This window comes from Vipera berus (assembly GCF_964194415.1).
Source record: "Vipera berus genome assembly, chromosome: 1".
In the NCBI taxonomy this organism is placed as follows: Eukaryota; Metazoa; Chordata; class Lepidosauria; order Squamata; family Viperidae; genus Vipera; species Vipera berus.
The window spans coordinates 235,178,217-235,196,645 of NC_138202.1; the positions used below are offsets into that span (position 1 = coordinate 235,178,217).

An 18,429-nucleotide genomic window follows, 5' to 3' on the forward strand; every position below is an offset into this window, starting at 1 on the left:
TCTCCCACTTGCATTTACCAATCTCAGAATTTATGAATTTAAGCCAAGGCGTTTCTTCACATACAAAGCAGTAGAAGATGTGGTTGATATACCAAGTCTGGCTTTCTATGCAAAAAAAAAAAAATATCCACCTAAAATGCTTTTTTTTAAGGCGGGGTAGCATATTTACTCAAAAGCTTTCTCGCAAGAAAGTTATTGCAGCCTTCCTTTCCTATTAAGGAGAATGCATTGCTCTATTTGGTTTGAGCTCAGGTGTGATGAATTTGAATAGACGTCAGATCTATTCTCCATAAGCAAGTACACACACACACATACACACACACACACAAACAAACTCACACTCACACACAATCCTAATGTCAAAGTGGAAAGCACTGGATATAGGATTTAAAATTACAAAGTAGGAAAGTGTCTGGTTTGACCTAGTGGTTAAAGCACCAGACTAGAAAGCAGGAGACTCTGAGTTCAAGTCTCACCTTAGCCATAAAAGCCATCTGGGTGACTTTGGGCCTGTGGCCCTCTCTCAGACCAGCCCACCTCACAGGGTTGTTGTGGGGATAATAGCAGGAGGAAGGTGTTTTGGATATGTTCGCTGTCTTGAGTTATTTGTAAAAATAATAAAGGTGGAATACAAATAAATTTTAAAGAAGATTATGGAAAAGAATGCCTGCATTCTCTGCTTCTCACTACATACTGTCCACATTAATCTCTGTTAAATAAAAAGAGTTTTGATTAGAATTTTCAGAATTTTGCCATCAGCACAGGAAAGAGAACAGGGCAGTGGTGATGCTGGAATACATTTCTATATTATTCTTACATGTTTTATTTTTCAACTCCTAAAGAAGGCTTCTCTAGAGGTTTCTAGAGCTTTTTTCTCATGAAACTGATAAACGGTTAAGCTTCGAAACATTCCTGAAGCTGGCAAGCAATACCATCTTGGGCTTTCATACATCACTTGATCAATGCTCCTGTAGCAAGCAGTATTCTCTATATCAGTAAGGATGGGCACAAATGTTCACTTCAGTTCCACTCCCATTTTTATTTTCCCAGCCATAAATTTGTTCTGAAACTTGTACATGAGTTTGAAAATTTTGCAAACATTCCAAAAATTCTGGATAAATATATTTTGCTTTTTGCATCTAGTTTTTGTTTGCATTTTTTTCTTTGTAATGTGCAATTTGTTATATTCATTAAGGGGCACACACACACACACACACACACACACACACACACACACACACACACACACACTTATTTTGTGTACATTTTTAAGTTGTGAATCACACTGAAACTTTTTGTAAGGAAACATAATTTGTATACAGATAGTTTTCATTCACTTGTAAGTTGAGAACTATGAATTAGTAGAGCCTTGGTGGAGCAGTGGGCTAATGCCTCCTTAAGTAACACCAGCTGCCTGCAATTAGTGCAGGTTCGCATCCCACCAGGCTCAAGGTTGACTCAGCCTTCCATCCTTCCGAGGTAGGTAAAATGAGGACCCAGATTGTTGGGGGCAATTAAGCTGACTTTGTAATAATGCCGCTTGGGGTGTGTGTGAAAGCCCTAATAAGCAGGCATATACATAGAATGAAGGCTACTGCTAAGCTTGTAAGCCACCCTGAGTCTTCGGAGAAGGGCGGGATATAAATGGAATTAAAATAAAATAAAAATAAATATCAAAGTTATTGAAATTATCAACATTAACATTATCATTTTTCAACATATCACAGTGCAAGAATGTCTAGTCTATATCATCATGTTACTCATACAGAACAATTTTTATTTTTACTCTTTTTCTCTTATATGTGCCTTTATGTACCTTTGAACAGAAACAGACCTGAAAATAAAAATTACCACAGTATAAGATTCTCATTTTCCATGTCATGTTTATTTGTATCAAACAAATGAAAATCTTAATATTTTCCATTTTATTTGTGTGCTCTCTTTATTTGTATGATTTGTTCTAGAAATAAGCGATGCATTGTTACAAAAAAAACCCTGCACCTTCTGCTTTAGAAGAATTTTTTTTATATACTGTCATCCTACGGCTTTAAAATAAAACTATAAATTACTATAAATAAAGGTGTTGGGAATGCAATATTTTACAAGTCAATTGAAGATTTTTTTTAACGTTCCTCTTTTCTCTTCAGTATATAATAACAGCTACTTTAGCTGATTAAAAAGAATCTTCTGTCATAGAAATAAATTAAGATGAATGGAAAAATGAAAATAGCCAGTTAATGAATTTGTCATAAAAATAGTGAAAATAGACAGAACCAGCTACTGGGTGTTGTGATATAAAATATGTATCAGTATCTGTATAAATATATGTTAATCTTAATGCCTGTGTACTGTGTTTTATTAAATTTCTAGCCTGAATTAACACTTTCATTAAATTCCATTCATTTCAAACTCTATTCAGACCAGCATTAACTTAAATTCAAACTAAGAGGGGAAGCTGATTCATACTTTCCCATAATAGATTGACAGAACTGTACTAATTCATGGGCATTTTCCAATTTCAGTGGAAATGTGTGTACTGTATTTTTGCCTTATCAATCTGCTCTGTTACTCTGTTACTCTGTTAAGAGCAAATCCTTATTCTTCTGAGTGGTCTGATTAGAGGGGCCATTTTGTTGTTTGTCTTAACCTACCACATGTTTGTTTCCTTCAGTGTGATCAACAGACATTTATCTATGAAGATTGGGACAGGACAGGCTTCAAAAATTATCAAATCGAAGAATTAGACCTTGGATAAAATGAAGCCTCTCCCTCCCCCAATAGAATTAACATGTTTTTGACATGTGATTTTTTTTAAAAAATGTATGATTTTTATATAGGCTTAAAATCAATCAGAGTGTTTCATCCTGAATAAGTCAACTTGCTATTTTTTTTTCTTGCATGACATCATATTTAAAAAGCTAAATTTCAGCAGTGACCAAAAATTTCAATATTTTGTTCTTTTTTGTGGGTGTTCTGTTTGTTTGCAGTCAGATGAGTGAGCCTCATAGCGGTTTGACGCTCAAATGTGCCAAGTGTGGAGTAGTTTCAACAACAGCTTTGTCAGCCACCACCGCCAGTAATGCCATGTTAGTCCTAATCATTTACATCTTCTTGTTACAAATCTTATGCAGTGCATGTGAACAAAAAAAATGCTACAATGATGAAAGATTAAAACTGCTAATATTGAACATAATTAATTGTTTAAAAAAGGAAAAGGAAAAATGGCAACCGCACCTTTTAATTCAACTGGATAATATTTTACAATATCAGTTTTTCTATAACTATATAACATCATGGGTTTTCACATTAAAAAAAAAGTTGCCATCCTTAAGTATGATTTATATATTTGGATATGCCTGTCTCTCTGTAGTTGATTTTGTTTTTGTTGTTCAATAGTCCTACAATCTTCTTGTTGCTGTTATCTTTCCTCTCTGTCTCTGTTTAGGGCTTCCCTGTGGAGTTCCTGTGTTGTTCTACCTCTCCTGGCTCTCACTTGGATGTCTGCAGTTCTGGCGATGACTGATAAGCGATCCATTTTATTTCAAATACTCTTTGCTGTATTTGATTCATTGCAGGGGTTGGTCATTGTCATGGTTCACTGCATTCTCCGAAGGGAGGTAAGAAACCACTTCCTGATGTTGTCTTCCAAATCTTCTATTTGTATGAAATTTTACAACAACCCAGAATGCTTCCTGAGCTGTGGTGGCGCAGTGGTTAGAATGCAGTATTGCAGGCTAACTCACTGCTCACTGCCAGGAGTTCGATTCTGACCGACTCAAGGTTGACTCGGTCTTCCATCCTTCTGAGGTTGGTAAAATGAAGACCCAGATTGTTGGGGGCCATAGGCTGACATTTGTGAACTGCTCAGAGAGGGCTGTAAAGCATTATGAAGTAGTATATAAGTCTAAATGGTATTGCTAGTCCTAGACATCTGGCTTGAACCTAACAATCTAACTATCCCTGAAATGAAGGCTTCAGTCCCACATAAGACATCAAGAGTGTAACTTTTGTTGTACTCAGTGCTGATCCACAAAGAGCAATAGCAGAACTACAACAGCAGAAAAGCTACACCTCCCGTGGTTTATTTGCTACCACATGTCAGCCTTATAGCCGGAAGTGTTGTTGTCCTCACTGAAAACAGTGCAGCTTATTTGCAAATGGGTTGGTTTTCCTCTTCAAAAGCTTTTGCTGGAGCTCCATCTCTGAAAAGTCTGTCCATTTGCAATTGACCCTGCATACTTTAGACCAAATTTTCTGCTTTAATTAGTAAATCTTGAAAAGAGTACTGGGTTTTTTGCTTCTCAGGAGTCACATATCCTATCTTGAATTCAGTATGGTTTTGCTAAAGTAGTTGGGGTTTTCCTATTTCTTGCCCCACTGACAGACCATTCCATAAACATAAAAAAATAGCTACAGGATAGAAAATGAGATCTGCTCCACCTCACCTCCAAGACATATAGAAGCCCTGTAGTTATTGCCCAACAAGTAGCATTTCATTCTGGGAATCAATGGGGCAAAATAAGTAGCTACAGGTGGTTACAGGTAGTTGAGTGAAAAAATAGTCTTCCACAAGGTCAATAGTTTACCATTGAGGGGTACTGGTAGTAATAGAGTAGGCATCAAGATATCTCTGACAGCCACACTGGATTTGGTCATTATATTTATGCTTGAACCCTTCGTGCTGGCTTCAGCTTGCCATGGCAGTATATTGCCTATTACGGTAGATGTAATCTTGTTCTGAGGAAATGATTAGTAGGGCAACTTCATGTTTCAATAAGCAGAAGATGGGGGAAAAATAAGCAGAAGATGGATTGGTAGATAGTTGTAGACCTTTGGAAGAATGTTAATAGAGACTGGCATTTTTAACTCCCAATAAGTTATCAATAAATATTTTGACTGCCAGTTTATTAGATCACTATAAAAAGAAAGCCAGGGGGTTCTGTGCATAAATCATCAGATATAAGAATCTGTACCTGATGGAACTTAATTCTCAGGTTGAACATATGATCAGAACATATGATCAGAGGCATCTAGGTTCCTAATTCTAAATATATAAATATCTCATTTGCTACCATTTTAAATTTGATGCTGATAAGCGGATTTAAAATTCTTGTTTTTAAAAAAGGGGGAATAAATTTGTCAGACCTATCTATCTATTGGTCCTACCACAATTGTGTTTTCAGTTCGTATCAAAGAAAACCAAGTGGGCTCAAAATTTTGAGTAACATGGATAACTTCAATTTCTACGTATGGTTTCAAACCTTATCATCATTGGGTAACTGTAAGTTTAGAACTTTTGCTGCCCCGTTTATATTGCTGACCACCTCAGCTAGCATGGGAGCCATTCGAGATTATGGGAGTTGTACTCCAGAACAGCTGAAAAGGATCTGGTTGACAAAGCTCTAGAATGTTGCTACTATTTAACACAAACACTCTGAAGCAGGTGATCCTGATTGCTTCTCAGTTTGCCTGCCCACCTGGAAGGGTGCTCTAAAAAAAAAAAGAAAGATCCAACATGTTTAATCTTATATTAGCCATATTTAAAATGCACCTTTTATATACATGAATTTAAAAATCTACCACACCATCTGCTTTGGCACCAAGTAGCTTTCTAGTCAGAAAATAACTCATAATGTTATGAAGATTAAAGCATTTTTGCTTTCAAGGAGATCCCCAAAGTATTGATTTCTGATTTTGTGTATTCGGGACTTTAATGAGTCTTCTTTCCCATCTAAAAAAGGTACATGAGTTCTAAAGTGTTTTATTTCGAGGGTTCTTTTTTTTAGTAAAATTTTAAAACATGCCTATATTGTTGGATTAAAGGATAATGAGTTCCGTATCTCATGCCTGTCATTTATCCATGTGAGATACGGAATCTGCCTCTAGCAGGCAAAACAATAAATCTGAATGTCAAATGACTTGTCATAGATAATGTCAAATCTTAGAGTAAAAAAAAAATCACAGCTGTTTTGTTCTGTCACTGCAACAACATAACACATAGAAAGCATCAAAAACATCATCGATCATCTATTTCCAGTCTAAATTTTATCTCCAGCAAAGAATAGCCTAGCAAAGTCCAATTGAGAGTGCTCATCCTCTGCTTTGGCATCTCCAGCAATGTCTGTGCTTTGCTTCAGAAGCTATACAGTACATCTAGAGAAGGAAAATATCTGCTCCATTTGTGTTACCCTTTGCAAAAAAAATCAGCTCAATCCTTTGGCTAAAGTTCGCAAGGGAAATCACTCACCATTCTTGCCCCTCATATCCTGTCGTATGATGGCCCCTTTCCTGAGATCACCACCTCTTAGTTGAGGTTCTTTACATGTTCTGCCTTCCTTCCAAGCTCCATTCCACAATCTTATGCCCTTAATTTATTTCCTTCTCTTCAGAGCCCCCTTTAATTGGCTCAGCAGTCCTAACATCCAACTAAGAGAAAAAATACATTTCACGAAGTTGCATATGCATATAATTTTATTCCCTGTGTTGCAATTCTCTAACTCCATCATTGCCTGTGCTAGGTGGGAGTCGTGCAATAATATCTGGACATTCACACATCCATGTTTATTATATCCCATTATCAGAAATGTAAATTGGAAAGAGATCTCCCTTGTTCTTCCATTTGCTGTGATAAAATAAAATAAGAGACATTTCACGTTGAGTATATGGATGGTGTTGTGCTGTAATGACCTGTTTGCTGTGGTGATGATAATCCGTCATTTGAATGATGTGTGGATGAGAAAAGGAGGTCTAAAATAGTTAGGGTCTTACATGTAATTCATCTCAAGGTAGCTTGAATGAAGACCTAATCAAATACAGAGTGAATCCAGTGTTGTCAGTTGGGTAGCTGGACATTTGTATTTAAGCATTTATTTGCAACCATACCAAAGAGTAGCTTGGCATAGCCCAGAGTAAAATGGCAGAATGGTCACTAATTCGATAATAAAATTATCCAGATTTGATAATTAATGAATGAAAGGTAGTGACAAGGAATGCAATAGAAAAATAGTTAACAATCCTCAGTTTATAGTTCTCTATTCAATGTATTATTTTTCTTTATTGAGATGGGGATGTATTCCTATGCAAAGCTAAACCATGATATGCAAGTGAATGTTCCTACCTGATAAACCAGCAATTATAGTTAAATGTGATTATTTCTTAAGTCAGCAAAACAACTCAGGGTTTTGGCTGAATGTTTAGCAGTTGAGATTGTTTTTAAAACCAGAATTCCTGATTTGCCTGATACAATAAACAAAGAACCTGCTAGCATAAAACTGAATTTTGGAGTTCCCTTCCTGTTAACCGGATACAAGAGGGAATTTAGTCTTTCAAACTTCCACATATTTCCTTTCAGTTATACATATAGAGTAAACTGTGGCCATGTATTTGCATGTCTGCTAAAGAAAGAGAAAAATCAAATGCCTAATTATTCATGCCCCTAATTTGAGCTGTCATATCCTAACTTTTGGTGATAAAAGGAAATGCTCTTTATTGTCTGGTGGTTTTTTTAAAAATTATGCTTAGCATCAAATATGTGCCACCTCCTCCCCACACCCTCAGTATCTAAATGTCATGGACATTTTTTCAAATGGACATGGTGAAGAGAGAAGGCAACTTTTAAGAGGAGCTTTGAATTGGTTACTGTTGCCAGGGAAACCACTTCCCTGGTATCCGCACGTTCAGCACATCTCTCTCTCTCTCTCTCTCTCTCTCTCTCTCTCTCTCTCTCTCTCTCTCTCCCTCCCTCCCTCCCTCCCTCCCTCTCTCTCTCTCTCTCTCTCTCCCTGTCTCTCTCTCTCTCTCCCTGTCTCTCTCTCTCTCTCCCTCCCTCCCTCCCTCCCTGTTTGGTTCTAAGACAGTCATGCAGCTTCATGTCATCTTGGGGGTGGGGAGCACAGAAAGAGGGCCAAATAGGATGGAACATCCCATTTTCGCTCAATGTGGGTGGGAGAAATTTCAAGACAGAACTGATGATGCCCCATTCTTCTATAAACACCCTGAGCATGGCAGATGGCTTGATCTTGATTTCTGGGAAAGGGCCAATAAAGAGACAGACAGTCAAAATTATGTTCCCCCTCCATCCCCAGCATCATTTTAATTTCCAGTTTTTGGGGTTACTGGTCTGTTCACTGCAGTTAGAGGTTTGGGCAACCATGCTAGCTTAGAGTGACTTTGACAGGTCATGGTTAGCTCACCTCTCAGAAAAAAAAATGGATTCGATCATTTTTATTCATACTACTGGACATGAGCCGTTAAAGCATGGTCTACAGACCACAAAAAGCCATCATCGGTTTTTGTGCAGCTTTTATACAGGATCCTTGGAGCCCTTTCTGCTTTTTTTTTCCTTTCCACTTTCCAAAAGATTGGTGAAGATGGGGATCAAAATCATAGTTTCCCTCCAGTAGTAGTGGATGGTGAGAAGGATAGAGCTTGTCTACGAAAACAATGCTGTGGACAAAAGCCCTGATAATCATTCTGTACATTTGACTAGTCAGAGATAATGCCTTCTTTCATCTGGCTGTAGCTGAATATATTATTGTTATAAGCAGCTCAGTATTGACCCTGTTCCTGCAAGTGAGATAAAGTAAATTTGCTTTGCCATCTCAACCAATACTGCTGGTCTATGACATTTTACGGCTGAAATTTACTGCCAAAATTTCTGTGAGATGGAATTACATTGCTTATGTGTGTTACTAAAATGTGACAGGAAAGATTTGTGCAGGAGCCATTTCAGCCATAGTCCAACCTAGAGAAGCTAGAATATTTCCCTGGAATGTCAGTGGAACAGACACAAGTTGGCATGTTTTAGCTTTCAACAGATTAAGTCCTGGTGAGTTTTCTTAAAATTGGTGCCATTCATCCAGAGATGTTGAGAATTCTGGAATTTGGCTTTAAACCCAACTGGAGTGCTAGTAGTTCTATTTGCTGCATGATTAGCAAGAATAAACCCCGCTGAGATAATAATTATGCATTGTTTTTCAGAACAAAGCCATGGAGTTTAGAGGTTAGCTTGTTGAGTAAAAAAAAATGAGGAAATATGATAACTAAGGAATTTCAGTGGACAAGTAATACAAAATGAGGAAACCAAAAATTCATCTTGAATGACGTTTTATTTGTTTTGTTTATCGCAGCTGCTTTTACACTAGTTCAATTATCTTAAGTGGCTCACAGCAGCAACACAATACAAAATAAAGCAATAGCTTTATAAATGGAAATATTTAATAATTTCTAATAAGTTAAATATTCATAATATTCTAATCACACCATATGTCATCCGAACTTAAAACTAACCATTCAGCAAGGTACCTCTGCCAATTTAGCCCTCCATACCCAAATGGTGTTCGGAAAACTTCAAGTATGCCCAGAGTGAGGGTGCAGTTCTTATGTCTGAAGGGACAGCATAAAAAGAGGGTTCTTTGCCAGAGATTCCTCCTCTCTGATTGCCTCTCATTGCAATTCATGAGGAGTAACTACTCTCAGCAAGCACTTTCCACAAGCATGCCTTAAGTGGACAGCTTCTGTTTAGAGTTGGCAGTTTGTCAGGTAGCCAGGTCCCAAGCAATGTAAGATGGAAAGGTGATGAGGAATATGTCAGCCGCACCCAGGAACTCTTTTAGTCACAGTTTCAACTTGCTGCACCAGCAGGAGCTATGAGTTCAAGAGCACCCTCAAACTGCACACCAGCTCTTCCTCTGTTAAATATGGTGTTTCCCCAGAATTAGCCAGTTTCTGAACCTACAGGTGCACATCATGCTAAGGTTTACCCCTTAACCCAGTGATGGCGAACCTTTTAGAGACCGAGTGCCCAAACTGCCACCCAAAACCCACTTATGTATCATCGGGTGCTGGATGGGCATGGCCAATTGGGTCGGCGTGGCCCATTGGGTGGGCGTGGCTGCAGTGGTAATGGCACACTGGGTGGAACTAAAAAGTTCAATCAATAAATTCCAACTTTGCGAGATCATTTTTTTTCACATGAGAAATTTAAATTGATTGATTGAACCTTTTTTTTTCACACGGCGGCGGAGGCCTAAAGCGAAAAGGCCTTATAAAATCCAGCTGAAGGGCTAGGACTGGGCTGATGGCACACATGCCCACAGAGAGGGCTCTGCATGCCACCTGTGGCACGCGTGCCATAGGTTCGCCACCATGGCCTTAACCTGTTCCTCTCCATCCAGATCCTTACAGCCTCTAGACACTGCAGTAAGATTACTTCCATAGCTCCCAGATAATCTGTGGTCTACATTGACCAACTGAGCATCACAAATTAACATGGCTGGGATATTTTTTTTATAAATAGAACTGCAGATCTAGGCGTGATCTATTTAGAATTTATCTGAATAATTTTTCAGTTAGAATCACTCGGGTAGTTTTTTTGTTTTCCCTCAAAAGACCATTATGGTGCTATAGTATTTGTTTTTCTATGTTGGTGTCAATTAGTACTTAAGAGTGGTCAGGTAAAGGATGCAATCCATATTCATGGAAAGAAACCTGCTGGATTTCTTCCCATTGTCTAAATGGCCTTTACCGTTATGCTCACTAAGTTAGGATGCATTTATTGTTCTACTCTAGGAAGTCATAAAAACAGCTTTGGCATACTGAACAAAAGATCTGTGACTTTAGTCCAATTCCTACTTCCCTGGGAGTAAGTCTCACTGGGACATTCATCTCAAGAGCTACTCACAGGCCTGTGCTAGTCCAATTTAAATATTCAGTTTAATTTGCTTACTGTGTTTGTACAATTATCATAATGTCACTGTAGACATCATTTGAAACCAAATGAGAAAATAATGATGAATCAAGAATTTGTTTGTTATAGCTTTAATAATTTGTTCTACGATTATCTATTTTTAAGAAGCATATTGAATATCTGTTATATCTTGCCAGGTTCAAGATGCATTTAGATGTCGTTTAAGAAACTGCCAAGATCCAATCAATGCAGATTCATCAAGTTCCTTTCCTAATGGACATGCTCAAATCATGGTTAGTTTATATTTACCCTTGACTACCATTTGCAGAGATAGTGTGCATCAGAGCTAACATATCGATCTTGTGGTGGAAAAGTTTCACACTTTGTCCCATATTCAGAATCATAAAATGAATAGATTCAGTAATTACAACATTGAAGTAGAAAGCAAACATTATACAATATAATTACTTTTATTTTATTTCTTAATTCATAGACATGCATTATAGAAATATGTAAGTTTTCTTGTCTTTTAAACTGTTTCACTTTTATTTTAATGACATAAGCCACCCAAAGCCATTGGAGAGTTTGGTGGCCTTCTAGATCTAATATAATACAACAAATATGATTCATTTTCTGATGCATTTCAGATCTGCTGTATTTTCCTGCATGCAAAAGAGACTATCAAAGGGAAAACTCTTAGGTTATGTAAGAATGAAGATGATTATAAATGGTGGTGGTGGTGGCAATGGTGATGGTGATGTTATGACATATTCATAGTACCTTTAATGTGTTAAATGTGTTTTGTTTGCATTATTACAAGCTTGTAAAATAGCTTTTAAATTATAATCCTACATATTGCAAACTGGCTTTTTATGGTGTACTATTTATTATGTCAGCTGCTTTCCTAACAGGATTTCCTTATCAGGGTTTCAAGCATTTGTTTCATGGTCAGTTTTTAGCCATTACATTAAAATGACTATACTGCTCTGTATGTGTGTATGTGTGTGAGTGAGTGAGTGAGAGTGTGTGTGGGTGTGTAAAATTAGAAATAAATTCCATATACTTCCTAGGATATCCTTGAAAGGATTTGCTTATTCTTACCACAAAATTGCCACATATGCCACTATATGTAAGGGACAGGTAGTTCTTGACTTACAACCACAATTGAGCCCAAAATTTCTGTTTTGCTCCATTTTACAACCTTTCTTGCTGCAGTTATTAAGTGAATCACTGCAGATGTTAAGTTAGTCACATGGTTGTTAAATGAATCCGACTTCCCCATTGACTTTGCTTGTCAGAAGGTCGCAAAAGCGGATCATGTGACCCCCAAGACACTGTAACCATCATAAATATGAACCAGTTGCCAAGCATCCGAATTTTTATCAGGTGACCATGGGGATACTGTGAAGGTCATATGTGTGAGAAACAGTCATAAGTCACTTTTTTCAGTGCTGTTGTAACTTTGAACAGTCACTAAACAAACTGTTGTAAGTCGAGGACTACATGTACTTAACTGTTAAGAAACCACTCGTATATACCAAATTAACTGACCAGTCTGGAACATTTCTCCCATACTTGTTTCCTACCACTCAAAATGATACAAGGAGAACTACATATAATAAATAGGGAGAAAGGACCATCTCCTCAAATGTAGCTGTTTCTGTGGGCTAAAAACAAGGTGATTTTTAAAGTGACCGTTCATTTAAACCCAGGCTTTTCTGAGGTATATATTAGGTGCATTTCTGAAATTGTGTCGCAGTTGTTGCAAGGGACAAGTTTACAAAGGAGTCTTTATAGAATCTCCAGTACTTTTCTAAATTCTAAAGTGGGCAAATTGGTTTGACTAAGCCTGTATGCAATAAAAATCCATTATTTCTACATGTTGAGGAGTTACTGTGAAAGAGAACTGAAAAAGTCACCTTTCGTTAAAAACAAAAAAAATCCAACATGCACTGAAGAGGTTAATAAAACCACGATTTAAAAATGCTTGTGTGTTTATGTTTGCAGTGCTAGGTAGGTAAAATGCAATGCAGGGATGAAGTGTTATTATGTGGGAAAACCTAATTAGCCTATATCAGTATCAAATCTGAAAATTTAATAAAGGTGATTCTTCTGCGTGTGCAAATACATAATTACAAAGGATCATGTGAAAGTCTTTTTTATAATGGACTTAGCAGCAGCATGCCTTCTGCTGAATTTCTATATTGGTGCTAAATGTTTCTTTGTCAAATCTCTACATCTGAAATAAATGAGGAATATCTTTTCAATTGGTTGTAGAAGATAGGAAAATTAAGCAAAATGAAGACATTGGATAAATAACCAGGAAAATTAACACCTGGATATTGATAATAATCTCCGTGGTCATGTGGCCGGCATGACTAGACGCCAAAGGCGCACGGAACGCTGTTACCTTCCCACCAGAGTGGTTCCTATTTTTCTACTTGCATTTTTACGTGCTTTCGAACTGCTAGGTTGGCAGAAGCTGGGACGAGTAACAGGCGCTCACTCTGTCCTCGGACAAGCGCTGGCTCTTCAGCTTTGAAACGGAGATGAGCACCGGCCCCTAGAGTTGGAAACGACTAGCACCCATGTGCAGGGGAACCTTTACCTTTTTTATTAATAATAATAATAATAATAATAATAATAATAATAATAATAATAATAATAATAATAATAATAATAATAATAATAATAATAATATAAAAATAAAGTTGGAAGGGACTTTGGAGGTCATCTAGTGCAACCTCCTGCTCAGGCAGGAAACCTTATACCATTTCAGACAAATGGTTGTCCAGTCTCTCTCTGTTTACAACATTGTTTCTCATCCTTCCCTCTGGTGCTTTGGTGAATAACATGACCCCCTCTTCCTTGTGGCAGCCCCTGAAATACTGCTATCATGTCTCCCCTATTTCTTCTTTTCTTTAGACTAGCCAAACCCAAGTCCTGCAGCCGTTCTTCTTATGTTTAGTCTCCAGGCCTTTGATTGTCTCAGTTGCTCTTCTCTGATTTTTTTTCAAACTCTCAACATCTTTTTTGTGATATGGTGACCAAAGTTGTGGTCATTCAGTAGGAATGTGTAGTTTAGCTTTAGTGAGGAAGATATTAGCAGGAAATGTGATAGCTGAGGTCAGAAGTGGATGCTATAGCATCTTCTGCTTGGTATTTGTCATTACTGCTGGACACATTTCTGTTCTTCTGTAATATTTAATTACCCAACACGTGGCACGGTGTCATAGCTCAGTAAATCATTGTGCTTGTTATTTTATTTCATATCACTGGCTGGAAGAGTGAAGGTTCAATGCACTGTGTAATGAAGATGCACACTGTGTTACATGTTACGGAGTCTGAGAGCTGGGATGGCACCTCTGGGTGACGTTCCACATTTAGCTTGACCTTCAGCTGATGATTGCTAACAGTTGTCTCATTTCACTTCTATTTCTTATTGTTACAGACAGATTTTGAAAAAGATGTGGACATTGCTTGTCGGTCAGGTAAGGCTGTCCGAGCACCAAATGAAATTAAATTAAAAGTACGGTAGCTTTATTCTTCTGAAGGATTTGATTCCTTTTTAACAACATGATTGCCTACAAACCTTAAGAGGTGGTCAAAATTTGATAAAAATATGTTACTGTATAAACTGAGTATGAAAATAATGTACATTTTTTTAAGCAGGTTGGGAAAACTCAGGTGCTACAAGGTTTTAAAAACAACTTCTCTGAGACAGCATCTGAGTCTGTATATATTAAATCATCTGCATATGCAAGAACGAAAGGATTAGGAAAGAAAAGTACTTAATAATTGGAGCAGAAGTTCAATTGGCAGACAAATTCATATAACTACCACATATATACATATATACATATATACATATATACATATATACATATATACATATATACATACATACATACATACATACATACATACATACATATATATATATATATATATATATATATATATATATATATATATATATATATATATATATATATATATTCCATATTCAGTTAATGCTGTGCTTGATTAAATATGGCTATAGCTCGATAAAATGCCAATTGTCATCAGTCACAAGGCACTGAGTGTAAAAGGGTAGAAAGGTCCTTTTTCTATAAGCCAAAAACTTTGCCACCAGGTTCTCACTCAAATCTAAGGGAGCAAAGATGATCCACCAGATCTGAGCTTCAGTTTTTATTTATTTTAGTTTTATGTATTTATTTATTCAACTTGTACAATTGCCCATCTCACATTTGTGGTTCTGTTTTCAATATAATAAAAAAACCCAACCAAATAAATAATGAATAAGCAAAACCCCCAAATCAATAAAACACAATGATCCCCTTTAAAACCAAGTTAAGAACCCAATTAAAAATCAAAAATACAACCAAAAAACAGAAAAATGAGGCAAGCGAAAATCTTGAATATAATCACTTGGCAGGCTCTAAACCATAACAGCATCCTCAGGCATATTTGGCAAAACCATGTTGTAGAGCTTTTCAGAAGACAAGTAAGGTTGGAACTAATCCTAGCTAATGGGAGGAAGGACGTTCAAAAGGCAGGTGCTCCAGCAAAAAAGGTTGTCCTCCTGGTTCCCATCAGACGGCACTTCTTTATAAACAAGATGGGTAACATACTGGACCTGATGAGAGGAGGTAGATGTAACTGGAGAGAAGCAGCCCTGCAAATAACATGCCCCCATGTTGTTTAGGGTTTTATAGGTTATCACCAACACCTTGAATTAAACCTGAAAGCAAACTGGCATCTAATGCAGCTTGTGAAGCAGAGGTGTAACATGCATAGATCTCAGAGCACACATCACACTGCAACATTTTATCCCAGATGAAGCCTCTGGATGCTCTTCAAGGGCAGCTCCATGTTGCAGTAATCCATTTGGGAAGTGTGTAACTGAGAGTAGACTTGCTTGTCCAGGAACAGGCACAACTGGCAAGGCTGTGCAGAGGTCATCGTGGTGGTTCTCCTAGCTATAACTATTATCTTCTCTTTAAACAAGAGTCATGAGTTAGTTCAACTTCATCCAGCTCCACAGATGATAAGACCCTAGAAACTGAAGGCCCCAAAACCCAAAGCCACTCAGTCTTGCCAGGATTGATCTAAAACCTGTTGTTGCCATCCACCGTATCCAATCACCAAGAAAGGACAGCACAGTTAATTCACTTAAGGGCAGAGATACAACTGAGTATCATCAGCATACCATGACAATGAATGACTTCAACCAGCAGCTTCATGTAGATTTCAAACAGGAGCAGAGTTCTCAACCTTGTGCTGCCCCCCCCCCCAAACAGTAGGAGCTGAGGGTGGGACTTCACACTCCCTATCAACATTGACTGGAAAAAGCCCCGGAGAAAGACGAAGAACTAGCACAATACAGTTCCACCCAGCCCCAACCCTCATAGCCAGTCCAAAAGGATGCCATGATAAGATGATCAAAGACTGCCAAGAGGCCAAGAAGACTAAGGATGAATGCACTACCCCATCCCACTCACACCAGTGATCATCCAAAAGCATGATCAGTGCTGTTTCCCTCCCATGTTGTTGTTGTTGCCTAAAACCTAACTGAAAGAGGTCCAGATAATCTGCTTCATCAAGAGTCCTTTGAAGCTGTTTCACAACCACTTTGTCAACAACCTTTCCTAAAAAAGGGAGGTTAAAGACCGGACAAAAGTTATCCAGAATAATTGAGTCTAGTGATGGTTTCTTGTGGAGTTCCTCTTGTGTCAGTGAATACATGGCAAACTGTAAATTGTTCCAGTCAATGTGCTTATATATCACTGCAAACAATACATTAATACTGTTTCATTAAGTTGAAATGGCTTTCCTAGTTTCCTTTGAACATAAACACTTGTTAATTACATCTGCACTTCACAACGATGCCTTTATCTCCCTTCCTTGGCAATTTAATGATACTGTGATTTTTAGCTAGATTTTTGAAACAGAGCCGTTCATTTCAATTCCTTAAAACCAAAGGAAATGTGATACTGCTTTCCAAAACATTTCTGCTCAAAAAGGATAAGGAGAAGCACTCTATTGAAAAAGACAGCTTTATAATAAATATGACCAGGTTTCATTATTAAAAATTAAAGATTTTAAATTTGACCCTCTAAATGAAAGCTTTAATAAAAGGTGGCTGGCTGAAGTGATTTGACATCTGCACTTAGGAAAAATCTAATGACAATTTTCTCAAATGGATTTTTATCAATTTCCGTTAAGAATTACATTACAAGAAGATTTGAGATGGTCTAGTCCCTCTCATCTATATCTTTGCTTCGAGGCAAATAGTTTTTTTTTTTTTTGTTTAATTGAAAATAGAAAAGCAATCACACATCTTCTAATAGAATAATTTGTCACCACGTATAACTCTCAGTAATTATACATGTTATCAGTGCTTTTTTTGTAAAAGAAAAAGGTGCCGGAACTCACACATGTCATACAAACCGCCTTGCCTACCCTACAAGGTTCCATCCAAAAAAGGTGCCGGAACTCTGTTCTGAGCATTCTATGAGAAAAAAAGCCCTGCATATTATAATACCAAGACTACCCTTGATTTCAGCTACCATAAATGGAAAAGAGGGAAGAAAAAATGGAGTAGATCCATATATATATATATATATATATATATATATATATATATATATATATATATATATATATATATATATATATATATATATATATATATATATATATATATATATATATATATATATATATATATATATATATATATATATATATATATATATATATATATATATATATATATATATATATATATATATATATATATATAATGTCATAATTGCTTTGCTTAAAGCTTTTCAGCCTTCCTCAGCTTGGCCCCCTCCTTTGACCAGGCTGAAAGCAGGTTGAAATTTCAGGAATTGTAGTTTCTCCTCATGGCCAAGTTGAAGAAGGTTGATCCAGCACCAGTATGAGTAAAGATGTTCTTTCAGATGGAGTCCAGCTTCTAATTTCAGAGGCATTTATCAATTTGTGCTCCTGCTCTTTAATTCACAGTTCTCCATAAGGACATTGGGCCATGCCGAGCAGCTACGATAACAGGCACCCTATCTAGAATCTCCCTGAATGATGATGAAGAAGACAAGCCAGCCAATCCTGAAGGAATGAACTATTCCACATTGCCCGGGAATATAATTTCTAAGGTGATCATTCAGCAGTCGGGAGGCATGCATATGCCCATGAGCATGAGTGAATTAGCTAACCAGTGTCTTAAAAAAGACAACACTGAGCTACGGCGAACTGTCTATTTATGTACTGATGACAACCTGAGAGGTGCAGACATGGATGTAGTCCACCCTCAGGACCGCATGATGGATAGCGACTACATTGTCATGCCTCGAGGTTCAGTGAACACACAGGCATCGCTGAAGGATGACAGCAAGTTGAATCTAGGCATGGAGACCTTGCCTCACGAAAGGCTTTTGCACTACAAAGTTAATCCTGATTTTAGTATGAACCCAAATGTAATGGACCAGTTCAATATGAGTTTAGATCAACATCTCCCCACCCAGGAACACATGCAGAACTTGCCTTTTGAACCTCGCACAGCTGTAAAGAATTTCATAGCTTCCGAGATGGATGATAGCACAGGACTAGCAAGAAGCGAAACTGGATCAACCATTTCAATGAGTTCTTTGGAGGTTAGTGATGTAGAAATGGAGTGCATGCATCCTGTTTTTGTTGTGTCAAATACAGATGGGGAT

The 18,429-nt window shown here is 37.3% G+C and overlaps 1 protein-coding gene across 1 annotated transcript in view; it reads left to right on the plus strand.

The window, feature by feature from the left end:
• Window positions 1-18,429, plus strand: part of ADGRB3 (adhesion G protein-coupled receptor B3) — a gene marked incomplete at both ends in the record, with an annotated part of 531,496 nt that overhangs the window by 486,279 nt on the left and 26,788 nt on the right. Inside the window, 5 exons of the mRNA XM_081313695.1 lie at window positions 2,988-3,086; window positions 3,446-3,617; window positions 10,885-10,980; window positions 14,139-14,178; window positions 17,723-18,366. Of these exons, the coding sequence (XP_081169821.1) occupies window positions 2,988-3,086; window positions 3,446-3,617; window positions 10,885-10,980; window positions 14,139-14,178; window positions 17,723-18,366 (1,051 nt within the window). The remainder of the gene's footprint in view (window positions 1-2,987; window positions 3,087-3,445; window positions 3,618-10,884; window positions 10,981-14,138; window positions 14,179-17,722; window positions 18,367-18,429) is intronic.